General features: G+C 53.0%; 1 protein-coding gene across 2 annotated transcripts in view; it reads right to left on the reverse strand.

Moving 5' to 3' along the window:
* ERCC3 (ERCC excision repair 3, TFIIH core complex helicase subunit) overlaps positions 1 to 25,998 on the reverse strand; it is a 2,074,468-nt gene that overhangs the window by 1,505,524 nt on the left and 542,946 nt on the right. For both annotated transcript variants that reach the window (XM_078676352.1, XM_078676351.1), the window contains exon 4: positions 24,907 to 25,143. In XM_078676352.1, coding sequence (XP_078532478.1) covers positions 24,907 to 25,143 — 237 coding nt within the window. The remainder of the gene's footprint in view (positions 1 to 24,906; positions 25,144 to 25,998) is intronic.

Here is a 25,998-nt window from a genome sequence, read left to right on the forward strand (position 1 = left end):
GAGTAGTGAGTGCACAGTAGTGAATGCAGAGTAGTGAATAGTGAGTGCAGAGTAGTGAGTAGTGAGTGCAGAGCAGTGAGTGCAGAGCAGTGAGTGCAGAGCAGTGAGTGCAGAGCAGTGAGTGCAGAGCAGTGAGTGCAGAGCAGTGAGTGCAGAGCAGGGAGTGCAGAGCAGGGAGTGCAGAGCAGGGAGTGCAGAGCAGGGAGTGCAGAGCAGGGAGTGCAGAGTAGGGAGTGCAGAGTAGGGAGTGCAGAGTAGGGAGTGCAGAGTAGGGAGTGCAGAGTAGGGAGTGCAAAGTAGGGAGTGCAAAGTAGGGAGTGCAAAGTAGGGAGTGCAAAGTAGGGAGTGCAGAGTAGGGAGTGCAGAGTAGTGAGAAGTGAGTGCAGAGTAGTGAGAAGTGAGTGCAGAGTAGTGAGTAGTGAGTGCAGAGTAGTGAGAAGTGAGTGCAGAGTAGTGAGTAGTGAGTGCAGAGTAGTGAGTAGTGAGTGCAGAGTAGTGAGAAGTGAGTGCAGAGTAGTGAGTAGTGAGTGCAGAGTAGTGAGTGCAGAGTAGTGAGTGCAGCGTAGTGAGTGCAGAGTAGTGAGTAGTGAGTGCAGAGTAGTGAGTAGTGAGTGCAGAGTAGTGAGTAGTGAGTGCAGAGTAGTGAGTGCAGAGTAGTGAGTGCAGAGTGCAGAGTAGTGAGTGCAGAGTAGTGAGAAGTGAGTGCAGAGTAGTGAGTAGTGAGTGCAGAGTAGTGAGTGCAGAGTAGTGAGTAGTGAGTACAGAATAGTAAGTGCAGAGTAGTGAGTAGTGAGTGCAGAGTAGTGAGTGCAGAGTAGTGAGTGCAGAGTAGTGAGTAGTGAGTGCAGAGTAGTGAGTGCAGAGTAGTGAGTGCAGAGTAGTGAGTGCAGAGTAGGGAGTGCAGAGTAGGGAGTGCAGAGTAGGGAGTGCAGAGTAGGGAGTGCAGAGTAGGGAGTGCAGAGTAGGGAGTGCAGAGTAGGGAGTGCAGAGTAGGGAGTGCAGAGTAGGGAGTGCAGAGTAGGGAGTGCAGAGTAGTGAGTAGTGAGTGCAGAGTAGTGAGTAGTGAGTGCAGAGTAGTGAGTAGTGAGTGCAGAGTAGTGAGTAGTGAGTGCAGAGTAGTGAGTAGTGAGTGCAGAGTAGTGAGTAGTGAGTGCAGAGTAGTGAGTGCACAGTAGTGAGTGCAGAGTAGTGAATAGTGAGTGCAGAGTAGTAAATAGTGAGTGCAGAGTAGTGAGTAGTGAGTGCAGAGTAGTGAGTGCAGAGCAGTGAGTGCAGAGCAGTGAGTGCAGAGCAGTGAGTGCAGTAGTGAGTGCAGAGTAGTGAGTGCAGAGTAGTGAGTGCAGAGTAGTGAGTGCAGAGTAGTGAGTGCAGAGTAGTGAGTGCAGAGTAGTGAGTGCAGAGTAGTGAGTGCAGAGTAGTGAGTGCAGAGTAGTGAGTGCAGAGTAGTGAGTGCAGAGTAGTGAGTGCAGAGTAGTGAATAGTGAGTGCAGAGTAGTGAGTGCACAGTAGTGAGTGCAGAGTAGTGAATAGTGAGTGCAGAATAGTGAGTGCAGAGCAGTGAGTGCAGAGCAGTGAGTGCAGAGCAGTGAGTGCAGAGCAGTGAGTGCAGAGTAGTGAGTGCAGAGTAGTGAGTGCAGAGTAGTGAGTGCAGAGTAGTGAGTGCAGAGTAGTGAGTGCAGAGTAGTGAGTAGTGAGTGCAGAGTAGTGAGAAGTGAGTGCAGAGTAGTGAGTAGTGAGTGCAGAGTAGTGAGTAGTGAGTGCAGAGTAGTGAGTAGTGAGTGCAGAGTAGTGAGTGCAGAGTAGTGAGTGCAGAGTAGTGAGTGCAGAGTAGTGAGTGCAGAGTAGTGAGTGCAGAGTAGTGAGTGCAGAGTAGTGAGTGCAGAGTAGTGAGTGCAGAGTAGTGAGTAGTGAGTGCAGAGTAGTGAGTAGTGAGTGCAGAGTAGTGAGTAGGGAGTGCAGAGTAGGGAGTGCAGAGTAGGGAGTGCAGAGTAGGGAGTGCAGAGTAGGGAGTGCAGAGTAGGGAGTGCAGAGTAGTGAGTGCAGAGTAGTGAGTGCAGAGTAGTGAGTGCAGAGTGCAGAGTAGTGAGTGCAGAGTGCAGAGTAGTGAGTGCAGAGTAGTGAGAAGTGAGTGCAGAGTAGTGAGTAGTGAGTGCAGAGTAGTGAGTGCAGAGTAGTGAGTAGTGAGTACAGAATAGTAAGTGCAGAGTAGTGAGTAGTGAGTGCAGAGTAGTGAGTGCAGAGTAGTGAGTGCAGAGTAGTGAGTAGTGAGTGCAGAGTAGTGAGTGCAGAGTAGTGAGTGCAGAGTAGGGAGTGCAGAGTAGGGAGTGCAGAGTAGGGAGTGCAGAGTAGGGAGTGCAGAGTAGGGAGTGCAGAGTAGGGAGTGCAGAGTAGTGAGTGCAGAGTAGTGAGTGCAGAGTAGGGAGTGCAGAGTAGTGAGTAGTGAGTGCAGAGTAGTGAGTAGTGAGTGCAGAGTAGTGAGTAGTGAGTGCAGAGTAGTGAGTAGTGAGTGCAGAGTAGTGAGTAGTGAGTGCAGAGTAGTGAGTAGTGAGTGCAGAGTAGTGAGTAGTGAGTGCAGAGTAGTGAGTGCACTGTAGTGAGTGCAGAGTAGTGAATAGTGAGTGCAGAGTAGTAAATAGTGAGTGCAGAGTAGTGAGTAGTGAGTGCAGAGTAGTGAGTGCAGAGCAGTGAGTGCAGAGCAGTGAGTGCAGAGCAGTGAGTGCAGAGCAGTGAGTGCAGAGCAGTGAGTGCAGAGCAGTGAGTGCAGAGCAGTGAGTGCAGAGTAGTGAGTGCAGAGTAGTGAGTGCAGAGTAGTGAGTGCAGAGTAGTGAGTGCAGAGTAGTGAGTGCAGAGTAGTGAGTGCAGAGTAGTGAGTGCAGAGTAGTGAGTGCACAGTAGTGAGTGCAGAGTAGTGAATAGTGAGTGCAGAGTAGTGAGTGCAGAGTAGTGAGTGCAGAGTAGTGAATAGTGAGTGCAGAATAGTGAGTGCAGAGCAGTGAGTGCAGAGCAGTGAGTGCAGAGCAGTGAGTGCAGAGCAGTGAGTGCAGAGCAGTGAGTGCAGAGCAGTGAGTGCAGAGTAGTGAGTGCAGAGTAGTGAGTGCAGAGTAGTGAGTGCAGAGTAGTGAGTGCAGAGTAGTGAGTGCAGAGTAGTGAGTGCACAGTAGTGAGTGCACAGTAGTGAGTGCAGAGTAGTGAATAGTGAGTGCAGAGTAGTGAGTGCACAGTAGTGAGTGCAGAGCAGTGAGTGCAGAGCAGTGAGTGCAGAGCAGTGAGTGCAGAGCAGTGAGTGCAGAGCAGTGAGTGCAGAGCAGTGAGTGCAGAGCAGTGAGTGCAGAGCATTGAGTGCAGAGCAGTGAGTGCAGAGCAGTGAGTGCAGAGCAGTGAGTGCAGAGCAGTGAGTGCAGAGCAGTGAGTGCAGAGTAGTGAGTGCAGAGTAGTGAGTGCAGAGTAGTGAGTGCAGAGTAGTGAGTAGTGAGTAGTGAGTGCAGAGTAGTGAGTAGTGAGTGCAGAGTAGTGAGTGCAGAGTAGTGAGTGCAGAGTAGTGAGTGCAGAGTAGGGAGTGCAGAGTAGGGAGTGCAGAGTAGGGAGTGCAGAGTAGGGAGTGCAGAGTAGGGAGTGCAGAGTAGGGAGTGCAGAGTAGGGAGTGCAGAGTAGGGAGTGCAGAGTAGGGAGTGCAGAGTAGGGAGTGCAGAGTAGTGAGAAGTGAGTGCAGAGTAGTGAGATGTGAGTGCAGAGTAGTGAGTAGTGAGTGCAGAGTAGTGAGTGCAGAGTAGTGAGAAGTGAGTGCAGAGTAGTGAGTAGTGAGTGCAGAGTAGTGAGTGCAGAGTAGTGAGAAGTGAGTGCAGAGTAGTGAGTAGTGAGTGCAGAGTAGTGAGTAGTGAGTGCAGAGTAGTGAGTAGTGAGTGCAGAGTAGTGAGTGCAGAGTAGTGAGTGCAGAGTAGTGAGTGCAGAGTAGTGAGTGCAGAGTAGTGAGTGCAGAGTAGTGAGTGCAGAGTAGTGAGTGCAGAGTAGTGAGTGCAGAGTAGTGAGTGCAGAGTAGTGAGTGCAGAGTAGTGAGTAGTGAGTGCAGAGTAGTGAGTGCAGAGTAGGGAGTGCAGAGTAGGGAGTGCAGAGTAGGGAGTGCAGAGTAGGGAGTGCAGAGTAGGGAGTGCAGAGTAGGGAGTGCAGAGTAGGGAGTGCAGAGTAGGGAGTGCAGAGTAGGGAGTGCAGAGTAGGGAGTGCAGAGTAGGGAGTGCAGAGTAGGGAGTGCAGAGTAGGGAGTGCAGAGTAGGGAGTGCAGAGTAGGGAGTGCAGAGTAGTGAGTAGTGAGTGCAGAGTAGTGAGTGCAGAGTAGTGAGTGCAGAGTAGTGAGTGCAGAGTAGTGAGTAGTGAGTGCAGAGTAGTGAGTGCAGAGTAGGGAGTGCAGAGTAGGGAGTGCAGAGTAGGGAGTGCAGAGTAGGGAGTGCAGAGTAGGGAGTGCAGAGTAGGGAGTGCAGAGTAGGGAGTGCAGAGTAGGGAGTGCAGAGTAGGGAGTGCAGAGTAGGGAGTGCAGAGTAGGGAGTGCAGAGTAGGGAGTGCAGAGTAGGGAGTGCAGAGTAGTGAGTAGTGAGTGCAGAGTAGTGAGTGCAGAGTAGTGAGTAGTGAGTGCAGAGTAGGGAGTGCAGAGTAGTGAGTGCAGAGTAGTGAGTAGTGAGTGCAGAGTAGTGAGTGCAGAGTGCAGAGTAGTGAGTGCAGAGTAGTGAGTGCAGAGTAGTGAGTGCAGAGTAGTGAGTGCAGAGTAGTGAGTGCAGAGTAGTGAGTGCAGAGTAGTGAGTGCAGAGTAGTGAGTGCAGAGTAGTGAGTGCAGAGTAGTGAGTGCAGAGTAGTGAGTGCAGAGTAGTGAGTGCAGAGTAGTGAGTAGTGAGTGCAGAGTAGTGAGTGCAGAGTAGTGAGTAGTGAGTGCAGAGTAGTGAGTGCAGAGTAGTGAGTAGTGAGTAGTGAGTGCAGAGTAGTGAGTGCAGAGTAGTGAGTGCAGAGTAGTGAGTGCAGAGTAGGGAGTGCAGAGTAGGGAGTGCAGAGTAGGGAGTGCAGAGTAGGGAGTGCAGAGTAGGGAGTGCAGAGTAGGGAGTGCAGAGTAGGGAGTGCAGAGTAGGGAGTGCAGAGTAGGGAGTGCAGAGTAGGGAGTGCAGAGTAGGGAGTGCAGAGTAGGGAGTGCAGAGTAGGGAGTGCAGAGTAGGGAGTGCAGAGTAGGGAGTGCAGAGTAGGGAGTGCAGAGTAGGGAGTGCAGAGTAGGGAGTGCAGAGTAGTGAGTGCAGAGTAGTGAGTGCAGAGTAGTGAGTGCAGAGTAGTGAGTGCAGAGTAGTGAGTGCAGAGTAGTGAGTAGTGAGTAGTGAGTGCAGAGTAGTGAGTGCAGAGTAGGGAGTAGTGAGTGCAGAGTAGTGAGTGCAGAGTAGTGAGTGCAGAGTGTAGTGAGTGCAGAGTGTAGTGAGTGCAGAGTGTAGTGAGTGCAGAGTGTAGTGAGTGCAGAGTGTAGTGAGCGCAGAGTGTAGTGAGCGCAGAGTGTAGTGAGCGCAGAGTGTAGTGAGCGCAGAGTAGTGAGTGCAGAGTAGTGAGTGCAGAGTAGTGAGTGCAGAGTAGTGAGTGCAGAGTAGTGAGTGCAGAGTAGTGAGTGCAGAGTAGTGAGTGCAGAGTAGGGAGTGCAGAGTAGGGAGTGCAGAGTAGGGAGTGCAGAGTAGGGAGTGCAGAGTAGGGAGTGCAGAGTAGGGAGTGCAGAGTAGGGAGTGCAGAGTAGGGAGTGCAGAGTAGTGAGTAGTGAGTGCAGAGTAGTGAGTACAGAGTAGGGAGTGCAGAGTAGGGAGTAGTGAGTGCAGAGTAGTGAGTGCAGAGTAGTGAGTAGTGAGTGCAGAGTAGTGAGTGCAGAGTAGTGAGTGCAGAGTAGTGAGTGCAGAGTAGTGAGTAGTGAGTGCAGAGTAGTGAGTAGTGAGTGCAGAGTAGTGAGTAGTGAGTGCAGAGTAGGGAGTGCAGAGTAGTGAGTAGTGAGTGCAGAGTAGTGAGTGCAGAGTAGTGATTGCAGAGTAGTGAGTAGTGAGTGCAGAGTAGTGAGTAGTGAGTGCAGAGTAGGGAGTGCAGAGTAGTGAGTAGTGAGTGCAGAGTAGTGAGTAGTGAGTGCAGAGTAGTGAGTAGTGAGTGCAGAGTAGTGAGTAGTGAGTGCAGAGTAGTGAGTGCAGAGTAGTGAGTAGTGAGTGCAGAGTGCAGAGTGGTGAGTGCAGAGTGGTGAGTGCAGAGTGGTGAGTGCAGAGTGGTGTGTGCAGAGTGGTGAGTGCAGAGTGGTGAGTGCAGAGTGGTGAGTGCAGAGTGGTGAGTGCAGAGTGGTGAGTGCAGAGTGGTGAGTGCAGAGTGGTGAGTGCAGAGTGGTGAGTGCAGAGTGGTGAGTGCAGAGTGGTGAGTGCAGAGTGGTGAGTGCAGAGTGGTGAGTGCAGAGTAGTGAGTGCAGAGTAGTGAGTGCAGAGTAGGGAGTGCAGAGTAGTGAGTAGTGAGTGCAGAGTAGTGAGTAGTGAGTGCAGAGTAGTGAGTGCAGAGTAGTGAGTGCAGAGTAGTGAGTGCAGAGTAGTGAGTGCAGAGTAGTGAGTGCAGAGTAGGGAGTGCAGAGTAGGGAGTGCAGAGTAGGGAGTGCAGAGTAGGGAGTGCAGAGTAGGGAGTGCAGAGTAGGGAGTGCAGAGTAGGGAGTGCAGAGTAGGGAGTGCAGAGTAGGGAGTGCAGAGTAGGGAGTGCAGAGTAGGGAGTGCAGAGTAGGGAGTGCAGAGTAGGGAGTGCAGAGTAGGGAGTGCAGAGTAGGGAGTGCAGAGTAGGGAGTGCAGAGTAGGGAGTGCAGAGTAGGGAGTGCAGAGTAGGGAGTGCAGAGTAGGGAGTGCAGAGTGGGGAGTGCAGAGTGGGGAGTGCAGAGTGGGGAGTGCAGAGTGGGGAGTGCAGAGTGGGGAGTGCAGAGTGGTGAGTGCAGAGTGGTGACTGCAGAGTGGTGAGTGCAGAGTGGTGAGTGCAGAGTGGTGAGTGCAGAGTGGTGAGTGCAGAGTGGTGAGTGCAGAGTGGTGAGTGCAGAGTGGTGAGTGCAGAGTGGTGAGTGCAGAGTGGTGAGTGCAGAGTGGTGAGTGCAGAGTGGTGAGTGCAGAGTGGTGAGTGCAGAGTGGTGAGTGCAGAGTGGTGAGTGCAGAGTGGTGAGTGCAGAGTGGTGAGTGCAGAGTGGTGAGTGCAGAGTGGTGAGTGCAGAGTGGTGAGTAGTGAGTGCAGAGTAGTGAGTGCAGAGTAGTGAGTGCAGAGTAGTGAGTAGGGAGTGCAGAGTAGGGAGTGCAGAGTAGTGAGTAGGGAGTGCAGAGTAGGGAGTGCAGAGTAGTGAGTGCAGAGTAGTGAGTAGGGAGTGCAGAGTAGGGAGTGCAGAGTAGTGAGTGCAGAGTAGTGAGTAGGGAGTGCAGAGTAGGGAGTGCAGAGTAGGGAGTGCAGAGTAGGGAGTGCAGAGTAGGGAGTGCAGAGTAGGGAGTGCAGAGTAGGGAGTGCAGAGTAGGGAGTGCAGAGTGGTGAGTGCAGAGTGGTGAGTGCAGAGTGGTGAGTAGTGAGTGGTGAGTAGTGAGTGCAGAGTAGGGAGTGCAGAGTAGTGAGTAGTGAGTGCAGAGTAGGGAGTGCAGAGTAGAGTGCAGAGTAGTGAGTAGGGAGTGCAGAGTAGTGAGTAGTGAGTGCAGAGTAGTGAGTGCAGAGTAGTGAGTGCAGAGTAGTGAGTGCAGAGTAGGGAGTGCAGAGTAGGGAGTGCAGAGTAGGGAGTGCAGAGTAGGGAGTGCAGAGTAGGGAGTGCAGAGTAGGGAGTGCAGAGTAGGGAGTGCAGAGTAGGGAGTGCAGAGTAGGGAGTGCAGAGTAGGGAGTGCAGAGTAGGGAGTGCAGAGTAGGGAGTGCAGAGTAGGGAGTGCAGAGTAGGGAGTGCAGAGTAGGGAGTGCAGAGTAGGGAGTGCAGAGTAGGGAGTGCAGAGTGGGGAGTGCAGAGTGGTGAGTGCAGAGTGGTGAGTGCAGAGTGGTGAGTGCAGAGTGGTGAGTGCAGAGTGGTGAGTGCAGAGTGGTGAGTGCAGAGTGGTGAGTGCAGAGTGGTGAGTGCAGAGTAGTGAGTAGTGAGTGCAGAGTGGTGAGTGCAGAGTGGTGAGTGCAGAGTAGTGAGTAGTGAGTGCAGAGTAGTGAGTGCAGAGTAGTGAGTGCAGAGTAGTGAGTGCAGAGTAGTGAGTGCAGAGTAGTGAGTGCAGAGTAGTGAGTGCAGAGTAGTGAGTGCAGAGTAGTGAGTGCAGAGTAGTGAGTGCAGAGTAGTGAGTGCAGAGTAGTGAGTGCAGAGTAGTGAGTGCAGAGTAGTGAGTGCAGAGTAGTGAGTGCAGAGTAGTGAGTAGTGAGTGCAGAGTAGTGAGTAGTGAGTGCAGAGTCGTGAGTAGTGAGTGCAGAGTCGTGAGTAGTGAGTGCAGAGTCGTGAGTAGTGAGTGCAGAGTAGTGAGTGCAGAGTAGTGAGTGCAGAGTAGTGAGTGCAGAGTAGTGTGTGCTGTTGAGTGCAGAGTGGTGTGTGCTGCTGAGTGCAGAGTGGTGTGTGCTGCTGAGTGCAGAGTGGTGTGTGCTGCTGAGTGCAGAGTGGTGTGTGCTGCTGAGTGCAGAGTGGTGTGTGCTGCTGAGTGGTGTGTGCTGCTGAGTGCAGAGTGGTGTGTGCTGCTGAGTGCAGAGTGGTGTGTGCTGCTGAGTGCAGAGTGGAGTGTGCTGCTGAGTGCAGAGTGGAGTGTGCTGCTGAGTGCAGAGTGGAGTGTGCTGCTGAGTGCAGAGTGGAGTGTGCTGCTGAGTGCAGAGTGGTGTGTGCTGTTGAGTGCAGAGTGGTGTGTGCTGCTGAGTGCAGAGTGGTGTGTGCTGTTGAGTGCAGAGTGCTGTGTGCTGGCAATGTAAATGACAATGCCATTTATTTATGATTTAAAGGAAAAAAAAGAAATGTCATGAGCAATGCCAATAGCTCTACCTTTAATGATGCCGAGACCATTGCATTGTAAATGCTTGTTGTTATTTACAGGTTTTACATGGGCGGAAAAGGCCTCTCTGGTCAGACATGATGAACAGATGTGCAGAGATATTAGAAGTTGAGAAAAAACTGAGTAGCATACAGGGAGACTCCTTCCACATGACGTGCTGTGAAAATCTGAGATAATCTGCCTCTGCTGAGAGTGTTTTAGAGGGTGCTGACAGCTGATCGGGTGTGTTCCAACATTAGGTCTTTTTTTTAAAACAGATGATAAGCTACTAATATTATGGCTTAGGGCCACTATAGCCTATGAAAGTTGCTAAATACTGCTTGATTATTTTACCGTGGGACTCTCATCTCGACGACTGGGAAAGATTCAAGCATGTGAATCTACGCAAGATACCCTAATGCTGGATAATGGTTCACCTTCTGGGATGGCATCAGGGTTTCGAGGAGGAAGCAAGATTCTTCTCCTCCTCCAGCTGGACCCCATATGTGTCTGCAGCCCTCTTTATTAGTTCATCGTACATGGACAGGTCACCTGGGGAGAAGAACTGGAATGGTAGCTGTCAATTGCTTTCTCAAGCGATTCGGCATAGAGATCCTCTCACTCGTTGCCGAACCGGTTTCGTCTCTCTCTCCCCACTGGTCTAATCCGCCTGTTCTTCCTCGTGTGGTTCCAGCATCAACAGGCCTCAATGTATGGCACATCATTTCCAAAAACCCGTTTGGTGGGATCCGAAAGAGCTTGAGTAGCTCGAACTCCTCCTTCCACTGCAGGAGCACTAATTTCAGCCTCAAGTTGGCATGTTATCCCCTACAACCTCAAGCGAGTGTTCAGCATCGGTTGTCGAGGAGGGCTTTATCTTTGAGGCCATCGGCTCAGTGTCCTTTGCCTCTCTGGACCTTTCCTTCGGTACCTCCTTTGCGCCTGCCAGCGATCACTGCTTTTTTCGAAGGCTTGCCCCCATCGGAGTCCTTGTCGGGATGTGTGCAGCTCTTTCTGTTCGTGCCCACCTTCTGTCATCGAATGTTTCGACGTAGACACCGAGATGGCCTTTGGGGTCTTTGGGGATTTTGTTACCTTCCTCCTTTTTTGCATCCCTCACTGCTTACCTCCTGGCTCCTGTTTTCTTGATGTCAACAACACTCCCACCACCTTCAGATTTCCCTCCCTGCGCCGGCTCGGCTTCAACATTTTCTTTGCCGTTACTGTAAAGGCACAGGTTCTTGAGAGATTCCTGTGATTTCTAAGTGCCAGCCATGGCATGATGTGCAAGTTGTTGCTGCAGTCTGGCCTTCAGTGTTCGGCAGGAATTCAGAGAAGACCTAGCAGTCCTCAGGGCTGTGATCAGTCAGAAGGCACAGGTTACAGATACCGTGTGGATCCCTCTGTGCGAATTTGTGGTGGTAGTTTGGATAGAATCTAAAAGGGGTGGTATCCATATCACTTATCCGTCACCTCTTGTGTTACGATGATCCTGGAGGTCTCTAGTGAGCATTGGTGCCCTTTTTTATTTCCTTTTCAACACAGATCCTCATAGTTTCTACAGAGCTCCTCCAGTGAGGTTTTAGACTAAATGTCGAAAAAAAGAATCTGAAGATGGCGGTGACACAGGAACTTACGGGGTGCCGTCTGACTTTACACAATGGATGGACTTACCACCAAATGGTGGTTGACGACACACACGCGCGCACACACACGACAAAATACAATTGCGGACCCAACCACTAGATGAAGGAATAGATGCACACCATGTGAATCTAGAAAAAGATCCATGCTGCAAAACCCTTCATGTACCATCATTAGGGACCCATAGGTAAAGGACACACGGGGGCATTTTCCCTCAGGTGAACGGGTGAAGCTACTCTCTAAAGGCACCATCTCACTCTACACAGCGGGTCCTCAGTGTGAGAAGTTGGCCTGATATGGGATGTCCACTATTCTAGTGAGCACCTTGCACCAGTCCAAACAACCCTTATGGTGATGGTTGTAAAGTCAACCTTATAGACCAGCTATCCTAGTGGTAACATGGACAAAGCAGTCTTATGCTAAACTCAAGAGGGCATGTAAAGCCAGCTGTTTTATCATATGTAACCCCTTTAATACCAAATGACAGGACACCACATAGGTTATATATCAAAATATATATGTATTTATTACTAACACAACCCTCTGAACTCTTTATGAGGTCAGAGGCCCAAGCACATCACAAGATACTCAATTATCATACAATAAGTTGCACAAAATACAGTAGAGCCCTAGGGGCACGTAAATCCATATACTAAAATAGTGGTATAAGAACCACGTCACTTACAAAGGATAGGCCTAGGGCATCGCTGGGGCTACGCTGTACTAACGAGAGTTAGGGAGCAGGAGGCCCACGTGATGCGTGTGCAGTGTCTTTACACACAGGCGAGTTACCACAGAGTTAGAATGGGAACGAAAGAATTGGAAACTAGTTCTTTTAGGACACTTCCGGATGGACTAGGAGAAAGCTACTTAAAACTTAGACACTAGGATAGTCAATACCCACAGGAGCACCGAAGTACTCGCGTTACCTCACCCACAGGAAGCGGGTGCATAGGTGTCAAAGTGTGTCGGATTTCGTTGCGGATTCCTATGGAGCCTTGAAGAAAGATGCTGCAGGCGACCAGGAGACAAGTGTACGGGCGGATCCAAGGGCGGATCGAGGATGAAGAGTACCTGAAAGCAGAGGGGACAGAGTCTGGGTCACTAGCCAGTGACCAGGAAGGAACCAGGCGATGTCGCGAAGCAATCAGGTGATGTCGTGAAGCTTGACTCTGCAGCCACATGGACCAGGAGGCGTCGACGACGACCAGGAGCTGGATACGGACTGTCCCACGAAGGATCTCACTGTTGGTGGCGTCGGTTACCGGATTGGAGTCAACAGGCCTTGGCAAATTAAACCCACGCAGGAATCGAAGATTCGCTTTGGGATAGACCAGAAAGATCTATGGGGCTTCTCCTTTGCAGGGAAGCAGGGGCCCACCTGGAGCAACCAGGCAGGCGGTGTAGATTCAAAGGTTCGTTGGCACAGTGGCCACTAGCCAACGGGCAAGTGACCGGACAGACGTGTCGAGCAGGAAAATGCAGAAGGGCCCCACACAGAACTCGTGGAGAGTGGAGAGCTGATCTTCGGTGCAGTTGGTGCTCGGGGCTTCTCAATCCCCAATGCACAACTTCGAGGGTGCCTCAGAAGCTGCACAAGTAGCAAGGAGCAGGCTTTTCAAGATGGCCGGTCCCACGTCTCTCGTCGCTTCCACGGGTCTCAGCTTTGCAGGGACTGTGGATCGGGGTCAGAGAAGTCTGGAAGTCTGGCTCTCGTCGGACTCTGTGCTCGGGCTCCGGCTGGAGCGTCGACAAAGTAAACCGCTGATCGCTGAATGGTGCCTGTTTGCACAGGGTGGTCACTCCTTGACCAAAAGGGAGATTCTTCAGTCTTCTATCTTCAAGTAGAACGTCGAAGGTCCAGAGTTTCCTTTCAAGTTTCAGTCAGGATAAATCTAAAGTCTCTAGAGTCAGCTCCTACCTATATACTAATCTGGTGGGCTGGATTACCTGCTAAGTCCCTCCTATGGGTGTGACCAGGGAAGGGGGTGGTAACACCCCTTTCCCTTTGTCCAGTTTCGCGCCAGAGCTGGGGCTGGAGTGCCCCAGCACCGGTTTGAACCGGACTATGCATGGGACACATTGTGTGCCCCAGGCAATGTCTCATTTCATTCAGCCCTCCCTGCCCCAATACACTATGGCCTGTCTGGGGTGGTGCTAGCACCTCCCAAAACAGGAAACCTATTGTCCAAGCCTCCCTCGCTGGAAGGACTCCCAGCAGCAGGAGGTCAGACTTGTGTCTGTGGCAGCAGCATCCATTTTGTGATGCTGAAGCTCTGGTTAACTTTAACCGGGATTAGTAAGAACAACATGTCTTCTCCCTCTAGAAGGGTGGAATGCTACCCCCGTCTCCAGAACTGGCGAGGGGGTAGTATTCTGAAGCGTATGACACCTTACACGACATGTTTTGATAAAGCCAAACCAAAGTTAGCATTCAACTGCGAGGATTATAATGCACTTAAGAGTATATGGTATGGCTATATCATGGTATCAACAACAAAAAGCCCTGTCCTTCGGACGCAAGTTATGTCAGTGAATTTTATAACAGACCAGTCATGTGATCCTGATCACTGTTACACTCCCCTATATACCGTATTTTACTTCGGGGGTATTACCTGCAATACGTCCAATGTTATTTGAGAAGTTAAAAAGAAAACCTATTGGCCAACAATTCTTGACAGTCGCATAAAACAACAAACAGCTGTCTTAGACCTTGATCAATACCAAGTATCCACCACATAAGATTGAAAACAGACAGAGTTCTGCACAAAAATGTGTGAAGAACCGAATGACACCTCACGGGAACACCACCCTCGGGGCAACTGGCACGTAATCTCCAGACTGGGCCCCTTTCTCATCACTGGTCGTCATTCAGTTCAAAAGAAAAGTGTGTCCAAAGCAGCAAACCAAAAAGTGCAAGTAAACGTGGTAGCAGATCCAATCTGCATGTGACAAACAAAAGTGCTTAAAATCAGCAGGTACACCTCTCCGCAAATTTATTCATAGAAAATGGGTGTGCACTGTTCAATTAAAAAGGCTGAGGTAATGGTATGTGAGAATAGCTACCAGCCTTTTTAATTCAACAGTGCACACCCATTTTCTATGAATAAACTAGAGACCGAGCAGCATAAGGCATACTGCAGGGTAAAATAATGCCCGTAAGTGACATCAGGCCTACACATCCGCAACCCCTTTAGGGGACTAGGTTGAACCATTTTCCCCACATCTTCATAAAAATTTCAAGACAGCCACGGGCTTCAAAGAGGGATTCCTCTTGGGTCCCACACCAGTCAATCCTCCCCCCCCCCCTCGTTTCCATTTCCTGATGCTAGGAGGCTTGACCTGGGACCAGAGTGCTGTAATGTCTCGCTTTGCCACCGCCACCGCTGTTCTGAGGAAGAGCTTATCTGCTCAGGAACCGTCTAGGCCGTCAAACACACCCCTGGAGCAAGCGCACCGGGTCGTGTGGGACCGCCCAGCCCAGGGTCAGTTTAAGTTCCAGCTCCACCCCTGCCCAGAACGCTGCCAGGACCGGACATAGCCAGACCATGTGCTAGAAGTCTGCAGGAGCATGGTCGCATCGCGCGCAATTGGGGGAGGACCGCAGTCGGGCGCTCTAAAGACGCGCATGGGGTGAGGTATGCCACGTGCAAGTAATAGAGTTGGACTAACCTCAGCCTGGAGGGGGTCGTCTGCGGTTTAGGGGCCATAAGGGCATCCCTCCAGTCTGCGTTCTCCAAGGGGCCCAGCCACCCCTCCCAGCGGGCACGCAGCGAATTTAAAGATCCTGGACCATTGTTCACCAAGGAGCGGTAGATCCGAGACACCCCTCCCCCTCTACCCAAATTCCCCATCATCACCTGGGCTTCTAGAGTACTGAATTCCGGGAGGGAGGTGGGAGATGGAATGTGTACGCGGAGCGCATGTCTAAATTGCAAGTATTTGTAGAATTGAGAGGGGTGGAGGGAGAAGCACTGCTGCAACTCCGCAAAGGATCTGGTGTGGTCCTCCACCCAGAGATCGCCGAGAAGCGAGATCCTGATGCTGTCCCATCGGTTAAAGTCAGAAAGAGACGAGGCCTCCCGCAGCCACATACCACACCAGAGAGTTGTCTGTCTAGTGAGTTTCCGGTCCCACTTCGCAACGCAGTGCACCAAGCCAAGAAAACTGTCCTGGTGACTGGAGGGAGATCTTGGGGTATGGGGGCTCCATATAAGTAAGCCTGGAGTTGAGGGAAATCCATTGAGCGAAGTTCCACCTTGCACGCCGGGTCGGACCAGCAGCCCACGAACCAATCATGGATCACAATGAGTCTCGTGGCTAGATAGTAAAGGTGGAGATTGGTAACTCCCATGCCCCCATCATAGGGAGGTATATGGCAATGCGCCAGGGGCATTCACGGTCTCCCACCCCCCAGAGAACCTGGTGAGGATACCATCAATTTCACAGAACCAGCTCCCCGGAAGATGAAGGGAGACGTTTTGTAAAATATACAAGAACCGGGGGAGAACCATCATTTTACGTCATCGGCGTAGAGGGCGATCTTGTCGACCTGATAAGGGTCCCAAGCCCACCCACGGATGCCGGAGTCTTGGCGTACAAGAGAGGCCAAGGGCTCCGTCCCCAGCGCGAACAAGAGCGGCGAGAGTGGGCATCCCTGGCGAGTGCCCCTCTGGATGGGAAATTTCTCCGAGAGCACCCCATTGATTAGGACCCTCGCCGAGGGACTGGAGTAAAGGACGCGGGCAAGGCGCCGGAACAGAAGACCAAACCCGTCAATTCCAGCTCGTCCTCCAAGTAACCCCAAGCAACCATGTCAATCGCTTTCTCAAAATCAATGAGAAGCTAGGCCAGGTATGGGGGGGGAGGTTGCGGTGCGCAAGGGCGAGATGGAGGCGACCTATGCAGTGCTGAGTGCCTCGGCAGGCATAAAACCGCTCTGGTCCGGGTGGACCAGAATGTGTAAGTGGGGACAGATCCGCTGGGCCAGTACAGTAGCAAAGAGTTTCACCTTGGTGTTGATGAGGGAAATGGGGTGGTAATCCGCACAGGCAAGGGAGGGTGGTCGTGTCTTCGGGAGAACCACTATGGTGGCCACATCCGTTTCAGGAGGAAAAGACCCTGTGTCCACCACGTGCTGGAACAGCGCCATCAGGTGTGGGGCCAGTATGTCTCGGTAGGTTGCGTAGTATTCTTGCGGGTACCCATCCGGCCCAGGCGTCCTGCTAGAGTGTAGGAGTGAAATGGCCCCGTGGATCTCCTCCGAGGAAAGTGGGTGATCCAGGGTCTCGGAAACGTCCTGTGGGGAGGCAGGGCAGCTGGGTCCCGGTCTCCGACAGCACTGCAGCCAAAGAATCTGCGGGAGGCCTGACAGCATACAGCGTGGCATAGTACCCTGCAAAGGCCTGAGCAATGGCCCTCGAGGTGGAATGGTGACGGCCGGCTGCATCGCAAACCTCCGGGATGACGCGGTCCGTCCTGGGGTACGAGATAAAGTTATGGAGCAATTTGCCGTTTTTATCACCCAAGCCATACATGTGTGCAACCGAGGAACGCCAAAGCATTTTGGCAGAGTCCAAGGAAACATGCCAAATTTACTCGTGGAGTAAAGCAAGTTGCCGGGAGGAGTCAGGAGTATCAGCAGTGGCCTGGGCCGCCTCCAACAGTGCAGCGTGGGCCTCCAGCTGTGCAAGGCGGGCTTTGGGCATGTTTTATAGCCTGCTTGGCCAGTTTTTACGGTTGATTTACCGAATATTAAAACAAACATTGCCCACAGCAAGAACAAATTCTTTCAGTCTTCCATATTTTGCAAAACATCTACACAGAGTGCCTTTAAAAGTTCAAAATCACGGCAGTTTGTTAATGTGCCACTTGTTGAACTAGACACCTCCCGCCATCCTACTCAGGGAAAACCTTTCTGCCGGCTAAGAAACATGGAGGGGACTATTAGCCTTCCTAGCGCTGTCAGAGACCAGCCTCATGCTGCAAAGGGCATTTTTCAACCCGCACTGCTGCAACTACTGGGGTTGCATACAGATAGGTACTTCAGATTTCAGGACTTTCAAAGTTGGCCTCTGTTGGACAGGCCACATGAAGGGCCGCTCTCCCCCGGCCCAACCAGGCCCGAGCCAGCCACGCAAGTACCACACACCACCATTGCACGTCCACCGTCCCCGCAGGGACCCCTACACTCGAACCTGTTGACCGCGTAGGCCGACCCACTACCGGCCTGCGCGCCCATCCTGGGCGCCATCTTGGACACTCCACCACGAGGCCGCCTGGCCCCCGATCGACCTCAACCCTGGGCCTGGCCAGGCCTCAGACATTCCGGCACCAACATCCACCCAGGAGGTGAGCGGGCTACTTGGTCAGTCAATGGGAGCAGGAGGTGTCGATGGCTCTCCCCCCGCCAAGTACCGCTCGCCCATCGCCTCCCCGGGCGCTGGCTCCACCCCCCTGCTGGGTGTCTGAACTCCCTCATCCCGGACCTCCCGACCTCCAAGTGCGAGGGTCCGGACATCAAAGCACACCAGCCCTATAACTGGGGCAGCTCCAGAGCAGGACGGGAGTTGTATCTTGGAGTCGAGAGACGCAAAGAAGAACTCATCCTTGACGGACTACTGGCGCTGCCGTAGCTCTGTCTTGTGCACCCTCGTCTTGCCTGCTGGCGCTGCCGCGGCTTTTGGAACTACCCTATCCTTCATCATCGTCGGGACCTGCTGGTGTGGCCGCGGACCGTTTGTAACCACCACCTTCATCGGGACCTGCTGGCTCTGCCGCGGACCGTCGTCTTCCTTCATCCATCTCGGGACCTGCTGGCTCCGCCGCGGCCCGTTCATCTACACCCCCGAGCTCGAGGATTGAGAGCTATTGCCATCTTTTTGGTAACAAGACTGTCCCGCTACCCTCTTCCCAAACAGAGACCAGAATAGAGGGGACCCCTGAGTCCAGACCTCCTTGTACCATTCTACCGTACTTGAAGAGTTCCCTATAAAGTATCGTTGAACTTTATCCTTGTGTGGTGTCCGTCTGTGGGGGGGAAGTTACTTGTCTGTACGATTCGCTGGAGACGGCTCTCCCCGGAGACCTCTCCCCTTATCCTCGGCCGACCCTCCCGGTCCGTCTAACATTGGTGGCCAGCGACGGGATACGAATCACCGCATAAACCGTACAGAGAGTAGCTCACCCCACGGCGAATCACGATGTCAACTAAAGACAGCGGATCAACGGAGAAATTCCAGATGGAGAAATTGGACGAGTACAGCCATCGTGAACTTAAACAGTTCTGTATCGAATTAGGTATCGCTACCACCGGACTAAATACCAAAGATGACTTTAAGCAGGCCCTAGAATCTTGGGCAGAAACCGGGGCTGCCGGAACCCCCGATCAAGACATCGCAGCACAAACCCCCATGGCCCCTGAAGAACGAAGAACGGGTCTCTCGCCAGACGAGATCCAGGAACGAGAAAGAACCCGACTACACGAGCTGGAAATGGCCCGGCTCAAAATGGACGTGGAACTGAAGTTGGCCGAACAGAAAATCAACTTAGAGCACCTGCGTCTCCGAGAAGAAAGAGAGGAGAAACAGAGACAAAGGGAGCTCGAGGAAAAGAAACTGGCATATGAACATGAGCGGAAATTAGCTGAAATCGACCTACGCAAACAGAATAAAGAAGCAGGGGTGCCCGAGCAACCCCACACTCCAGGGGCAACAGAGAAGAAGGTACACATCCCCAAGGATGTCGTTCGAGAATACTTCCGAGAGGACGACATCCAGCAATGGTTTAAGGCCTATGAAATCGCTATGACTGCACACCGGATCGATAGAAGCGATTGGGGGGCCGGTCTGTGGGGGAGATTCCTCAATGAGGGCCGCGACGCCCTGCTGCAACTCCCGGACCACCAGATGACCTCCTATGACCATATGAAAGCTGCACTCCTCACCCGCTATGGCCTCACACCCGAGATGTACCGTCAGAGGTTCCGAGACTGCACCCGCATCCCAGGTACAACTTGGGTGGACTATGTCAATTACTTTAGCCGAGCCTTCGAGGGCTGGATCAAAGGAAGCAAGGTCACAACCTACGAACAACTGTTCAATCTGATGGTATGGGAGCATCTGTCGAACAATTGCTTCATTGAACTTCGCCAGCACCTCCTCGACAGCAAGTTAACGGATCCCCGGCAGCTCGCAGCCGAAGCAGACCGGTGGGAGATCACCAGAGTGAGTCGAAATGGGTCCTCCGAACAGAACCGGAACAACAATGGTCAGCACCGTCCCCGAGGAGGTGGAGGCCAAGGACGCGGAAGAAGCAACGCTCCGGTCACCCCCACTACCAGCCCCACCCCCCCCGGCCAACCGGGGCAGCACCCCAGCGCGACCGGGACATCGAGCCAATGTTACCTGCCATCGATGCCAACGAGTCGGACACTATGCAAACGACCCAAACTGCCCCCAGTACCAGAGCCCAAGACCCCGCCAAGTAGCCGCTGCTGCTCTGGGGGAGGAACAGATCTCAGAGGAACAAGAAGAATATGAACAGGAACACCAAGAATGGGAGCCAGCCGCCATGGCTCTCGCCTGCCTAGGGGGGAGAGACATGGTCCCGCGGGTCCCCCTACCCGCTAATACCCAGAAGTACAGCCAATGGGTGGGCATCAATGGACGCCGGGCTGAAGCCCTTCGTGACACTGGGGCCAGTGTAACAGCCGTCCGCTGTCACCTGGTGACCCCCGAACAATACTTACCAAACATTCTCTGCCCTGTACGTTCAGCCGATAACTCAGAAAGTCTGTGTCGGATGGCCTGCGTCCCCTTCGAATGGGGAGGGGTCTCCGGCATGTTGAAGGTGACGGTCCGAGATGATGCCCCCGTAGACTGCCTCCTGGGTAATGACCTGGAAAGCTCTCCATGGGCAGCAGTCGAACGAAAAGAGCACCTGGGGATGCTGGGCGTCCCGGACTGGGCGTGCGTCACCACCCGGTCCATGACCGCCCGTGCCAACACCCGCCCAGAGGAACTCGAATGGCCGGCGCCACCGCCCCCGGTCGCCCCCGCCGAAACCACCGACCGTGACGTCCCCCCCGAACCAGCTCAACCTCCAGACCTCGCTAACCTCGACCAGTGGCCTCAAGAGGGGGGGCCCACGCAAGAACAATTTCGCCAAGAACAAAAGACCTGTCCCTCCCTCGAGGGACTCCGCCAGCAAGCGCTAGCCCAAAGCGCAGGGGATACCTCCGGAACTCACTGGGTCTACTGGGACAATGATCTGCTGTACAGTGAGCAAAGAATCGCGGAGCTGGGGGCCAGCCGAGTCCTAGTGGTACCCCTCCGTTTTAGAGACTTTCTGCTAAACCTGGCCCACGATGTCCCCCTGGCAGGACACTTGGGTCAAGACAAAACCTATAGCCGCCTGGTGACCCACTTCTTCTGGCCCAAAATGAGGGACAATGTACACCAGCATTGCCGATCTTGCCCCACGTGCCAAGCCAGTGGGAAGAGCGGCCGCAAACTGAAAGCCCCCCTGCAACCTTTTCCCGTGGTCACCACCCCGTTCGAGAGGGTCGGAATCGATATCGTAGGGCCCCTGGACCCGCGCACAAAACAAGGCCATCGATTCATCCTGGTGCTAGTGGACCACGCCACCCGCTACCCGGAGGCTGTTCCCCTGCGGACTGTGACAGCCCCGGTAGTCGGCCGGGCTCTGATGGGGATCTTCTCCCGGGTGGGCTTCCCCCGGGAGGTCGTCAGTGACAGAGGCACGAACTTTATTTCGAAATATATGAAGTCTCTCTGGCAACAGTGCGGGGTTACCTACCGGTTCACGACCCCCTATCACCCTCAAGGAAACGGACTCGTTGAGCGGTTCAACCGCACGCTCAAAGGGATGATCGGGGGGTTGGAAGAGCCCCTCCGTCGCCAGTGGGATGTGCTGCTGCCGTGCCTCCTCTTCGCATATCGAGAGGTTCCCCAGAAGTCCCTGGGCTTCAGCCCATTTGAACTGCTATATGGACACCCCGTGCGCGGGCCGCTCAGCCTAGTTAAGGAAGGCTGGGAGATGCCCCCTCTAAAGAACCCACCAGATGTTTTCCGCTACCTCCTAACACTCCGCAACCAGACCCGGCGGTTCCGAGAACTAGCAAAAGCCAACCTAGAGGCCAGTCAAGAGGACATGAAAAGGTGGTATGACCGGAATGCCTCCTCCATCGAATTTGAACCTGGGCAACAAGTATGGGTGATGTCCCCCACCGAACCCTGCGCCCTACAAGACAAGTGGACAGGGCCCTTCAAAGTGGTCGAGCGCAAGGGTCCGGCTACCTATCTCATCGACTTGGAATCTTCCCGGAACCCCCTCCGGGTCCTCCACGCTAACAGACTGAAACCGCACTTTGTACGGACAGAACTCAGCCTCCTGATGGCCACAGACAATGGGGCTGAAGAGGACTCCGAGCCCCTCCCGGACCTCCTACGAACGCGGGAGAAAGACGGTTCCGTAGATGGGGTCCGACTCTCAGGGGCCCTCACCCGAGAGCAACACCAGGAGTGCCAAGTTCTCCTGTCACAATTCGCCAGCCTGTTCTCCCTCACCCCAGGTGTCACTTCCTGGTGTACGCACGATGTGGACACGGGGGACAGCCCCCCTATCCGCCACCGGGCCTACCGCGTGCCAGATCGGGTACGGGCCTGCATCCAGGAGGAAGTAGCCAAAATGCTCACGCTCGGGGTCATCGAGCCCTCAGACAGCCCCTGGGCCAGCCCTGTAGTACTGGTCCCCAAAGCAGCTGCCCCCGGCACCACACCAGAACTCCGGTTCTGCGTCGACTACCGGGGCTTGAATGCGGTCACCAGGACAGACGCACATCCCATCCCCCGGGCAGATGAACTAATCGACCGCATGGGAGCTGCCCGCTACCTCAGTATCTTCGACCTGACGGCGGGCTACTGGCAAATCGGCCTCACACCCCGGGCACAAGAACGTTCTGCCTTTTCCACTCCCGATGGCCATTACCATTTCACAGTCATGCCCTTCGGCATGAAGAATGCCCCAGCAACATTCCAACGGCTCGTCAATCAGGTCCTGGCGGGGCTCGAAGGATTCAGCGCCGCCTACCTAGACGACATCGCTGTATACAGCAACCAGTGGTCCGAGCACCTCCACCACCTCCGAGCAGTGCTGCACGCCCTTCAGCAAGCTGGCCTCACGATCAAGGCCAGCAAATGTCAAATTGGGCAAGGGTCTGTAACCTACCTCGGGCACCAGGTGGGAAGCGGCCTGGTGGCCCCTCTGCAGCTAAAAATTGCCGTCATCCAGTCCTGGCAGCCCCCTATTACCCAGACCGAGGTACGAGCCTTCCTGGGCCTCACGGGCTATTACCGAAGGTTCGTGAAAGACTATGGTACTATCGTGAGGCCCCTCACAGAACTCACGTCAAAAAATCAGCCCCAGAAAGTCAACTGGACCCCAGAGTGTCAAGCTGCATTTGAACAATTGAAAGACGCCATGTGCTCCGCCCCTGTGCTCCAGGCCCCCGACTACAGCCGGGAGTTCATCGTCCAGACGGATGCCTCCGACCATGGCATTGGGGCAGTCCTGTCTCAAGTGAACACCGAAGGCCGTGATCAACCGGTGGCCTTCATCAGCCGGCGACTCCTACCACGGGAACAACGCTGGAGCACCATAGAGAGGGAGGCCTTCGCGGTGGTATGGGCCCTCAAGAAGCTCCGGCCCTACCTTTTTGGCACACCCTTTCGGGTACAGACCGACCACCGACCCCTGCAGTGGCTGATGCAGATGCGGGGGGAAAACCCGAAGTTACTACGCTGGTCCATCTCCCTACAAGGGATGGACTTCACAGTTGAACATCGGCCTGGGCCAGATCACGCCAACGCAGATGGCCTGTCCCGGTTCTTCCGCCTCGACGAGAAGAGTCCCCAAGAGAATGGGTAACTCTCCCCGCCTTCAGCTGGGGGGGACGCATGTTGGACAGGCCACATGAAGGGCCGCTCTCCCCCGGCCCAACCAGGCCCGAGCCAGCCACGCAAGTACCACACACCACCATTGCACGTCCACCGTCCCCGCAGGGACCCCTACACTCGAACCTGTTGACCGCGTAGGCTGACCCACTACCGGCCTGCGCGCCCATCCTGGGCGCCATCTTGGACACTCCACCACGAGGCCGCCTGGCCCCCGATCGACCTCAACCCTGGGCCTGGCCAGGCCTCAGACATTCCGGCACCAACATCCACCCAGGAGGTGAGCGGGCTACTTGGTCAGTCAATGGGAGCAGGAGGTGTCGATGGCTCTCCCCCCGCCAAGTACCGCTCGCCCATCGCCTCCCCGGGCGCTGGCTCCACCCCCCTGCTGGGTGTCTGAACTCCCTCATCCCGGACCTCCCGACCTCCAAGTGCGAGGGTCCGGACATCAAAGCACACCAGCCCTATAACTGGGGCAGCTCCAGAGCAGGACGGGAGTTGTATCTTGGAGTCGAGAGACGCAAAGAAGAACTCATCCTTGACGGACTACTGGCGCTGCCGTAGCTCTGTCTTGTGCACCCTCGTCTTGCCTGCTGGCGCTGCCGCGGCTTTTGGAACTACCCTATCCTTCATCATCGTCGGGACCTGCTGGTGTGGCCGCGGACCGTTTGTAACCACCACCTTCATCGGGACCTGCTGGCTCTGCCGCGGACCGTCGTCTTCCTTCATCCATCTCGGGACCTGCTGGCTCCGCCGCGGCCCGTTCATCTACACCCCCGAGCTCGAGGATTGAGAGCTATTGCCATCTTTTTGGTAACAAGACTGTCCCGCTACCCTCTTCCCAAACAGAGACCAGAATAGAGGGGACCCCTGAGTCCAGACCTCCTTGTACCATTCTACCGTACTTGAAGAGTTCCCTATAAAGTATCGTTGAACTTTATCCTTGTGTGGTGTCCGTCTGTGGGGGGGAAGTTACTTGTCTGTACGATTCGCTGGAGACGGCTCTCCCCGGAGACCTCTCCCCTTATCCTCGGCCGACCCTCCCGGTCCGTCTAACAGCCTCAAACTCAAATGTGTGGTACACAGACTGTATCATGCAGTAGTCTGCCTGGTCTAGGTATCTTCTTGCTAAGCCAGCACAGGCAGACCTTCCTTGTCAGAATTGGTATCTCCAGTTCAAGTCTATGGGTCCTATCCTGTGAAAGCAGAGAACCCACTGACCCCATTTCCACCACTGCAGGTGACACCCGTCTTCTATAGTTTACATTTCTCTTATGCCAGCCAACACTACTCTCAGGGCTACGGCCGTGAGACTCTGACCATTTACCTGGGTGCTGGCAGTCACTGGTTTGGAGTCCCACTATGGCAATTTCCATCTGAGGATGCAGTCTACAACAAGACACTGGCAAACGGTTCCCTTCCTTTGGGCATCCAAACCTCTTCATTCCAGGGCGACCACAGCCTTTGAGCACGAAAACCACACACATTCTGGTTTCTGCCAGTCTGACCCGTTAAGTACTACTCTAGAGAAATCAGCCCGTCCACTACACAGTCTTCTGGAAGCCAAAGCATAAAGTAGGCTATGTTGGATGGTTTGGTATATGCTAAACTATGCGGTTGTGGACGAGAAACAAAAAGCGTAACTATTGACGGTCTTGGAAAATAGTTGGGTTTTTTTACTATATTTTTGCTGCTACAAGAATGTTTGCATTAGGACCTTTTTACACAATAGGTTGATGGCCGACAGAGGAATTAATATTTTTTTTGTGTAAACATTTGTTGTACTGACTGCCTCCATGTTAAATCTTCCTTAGCCCTTCACATTCTAATTGAGTCATAAGGCCGCTCAAGGTTTCGCCCCCAATATTGAAGAAATCATGTTTCCTCATATTAATCCATAAAATATGTAAAATCAGCACTTCGCCACCAAGGAGTGATAGCCTTATTTAGCTGCTCCACACTTGGCAATGACTGCTTCTTTCCAGGGTGCCACGCACCCTTGGGATTGTCTACAGATGGAGATACAGAGTTAGGCCAACCAGATTAACTTTTTCTAGGCAACACAATTACTTTCTGTTTTAGCATGCCAATGCTGTTTAGAGTGACTCCAAGGTTACTAAATCTGCACTGCTGCTGAAAAAGCAGTAAAATATATTCAATGCACCACAGAATGTCTTGAGGCGAATGCTTACTGTGGTTAGTCCCTGAATGATCTACACAAATACGTGAAATAAAATACAAATAAAACAACTAGCAAATGTTTATGGGCAATTGGCAGACTTTACAACCCGTGAAGATTGTCACATTTTTGTACATATATTCACCTTAATGAATTGTGCAATGCCATCTGGGACACCAGTCTTGCTCAGTTTCTGTAAATACTCGATGATGTCACCAGTCTGCAAGCCAACACTGACAGCAGCGTAGAGAGAGTATGCAGTTAGTTTGTACTCGTGTACGTGGACTGGTCTGCACACAGGTTCGGCTATAGCCACCAGAAAATCTTGGGCATATCTGTAAACTGGTGAGAAGGCTTCAAGGAATATGTGGCCATCGGGAGCCTGTAAAACAAAGATAAATCATATTATACTAGTAAAAAGTGCTAATGAAGTTAGTAAAAAGGAATTTGCAAAACCAGGATTATGATGGGACTGGGGAAAGAGTAACAGGAAATTATGGGCAGGATGACAGTTTATCTCATAGTGGAGCAACTTCCAGTCTAGTTTGAGTTGCGACCCAAAAAAAGCAATATTAGTAAACCCATTACATAATTTGGCTACTCAGAGTGCTGGAACAAAGGGATTCAAACACATGTGATTAAAGGCAGTTCAACGATCAGAGGGGCCTTCATTGCAAAACAACTGGTTTGCTAAGGTCGATCAGACAGACCTTGAATCAGCTGGGACACGATATACGCGAAACAGAGTTGAAGTATTACCGCAAGAGTAGTTCTGAACACCTTGCCACCCTCCGGGAGAAACTCACCGTATATGGGGGCAAGACTCAAAGGGAAACTGAATTTTTAGAGAGGGGTCGCCCGCAAGAATCCTAGCCACTAAACTTACTCTACTCCTCCACCATTAATAATTCAACTGAGTGCCTGCCCAAATATTTAGACTCGATAGGAGGTGCTGGCGCTGGGTGAGTCACACCGCGCCTACCTCAATGAACCCTTCACCACTAAGGATATAATTCAGGTAATACACAGTATGCCAAGAGGTAAGGCCCGGGGCTGTATGGGCTGACTGCCTCCTTCTACAAAACATATGCAACTTCATTAGTGCCACATCCCGTCGCTGTTTTTCAGGAGTCCATAGACACAGGCACCTTACCCCATCCATGAGGGAAGCTGTAAAACGGACACTGTTAAAACCGTGAAAACCTTTAAATATCCGCGACTCATTCAATCCGCTATC

Source organism: Lissotriton helveticus, chromosome 2_1 (assembly GCF_964261635.1).
Source record: "Lissotriton helveticus chromosome 2_1, aLisHel1.1, whole genome shotgun sequence".
In the NCBI taxonomy this organism is placed as follows: Eukaryota; Metazoa; Chordata; class Amphibia; order Caudata; family Salamandridae; genus Lissotriton; species Lissotriton helveticus.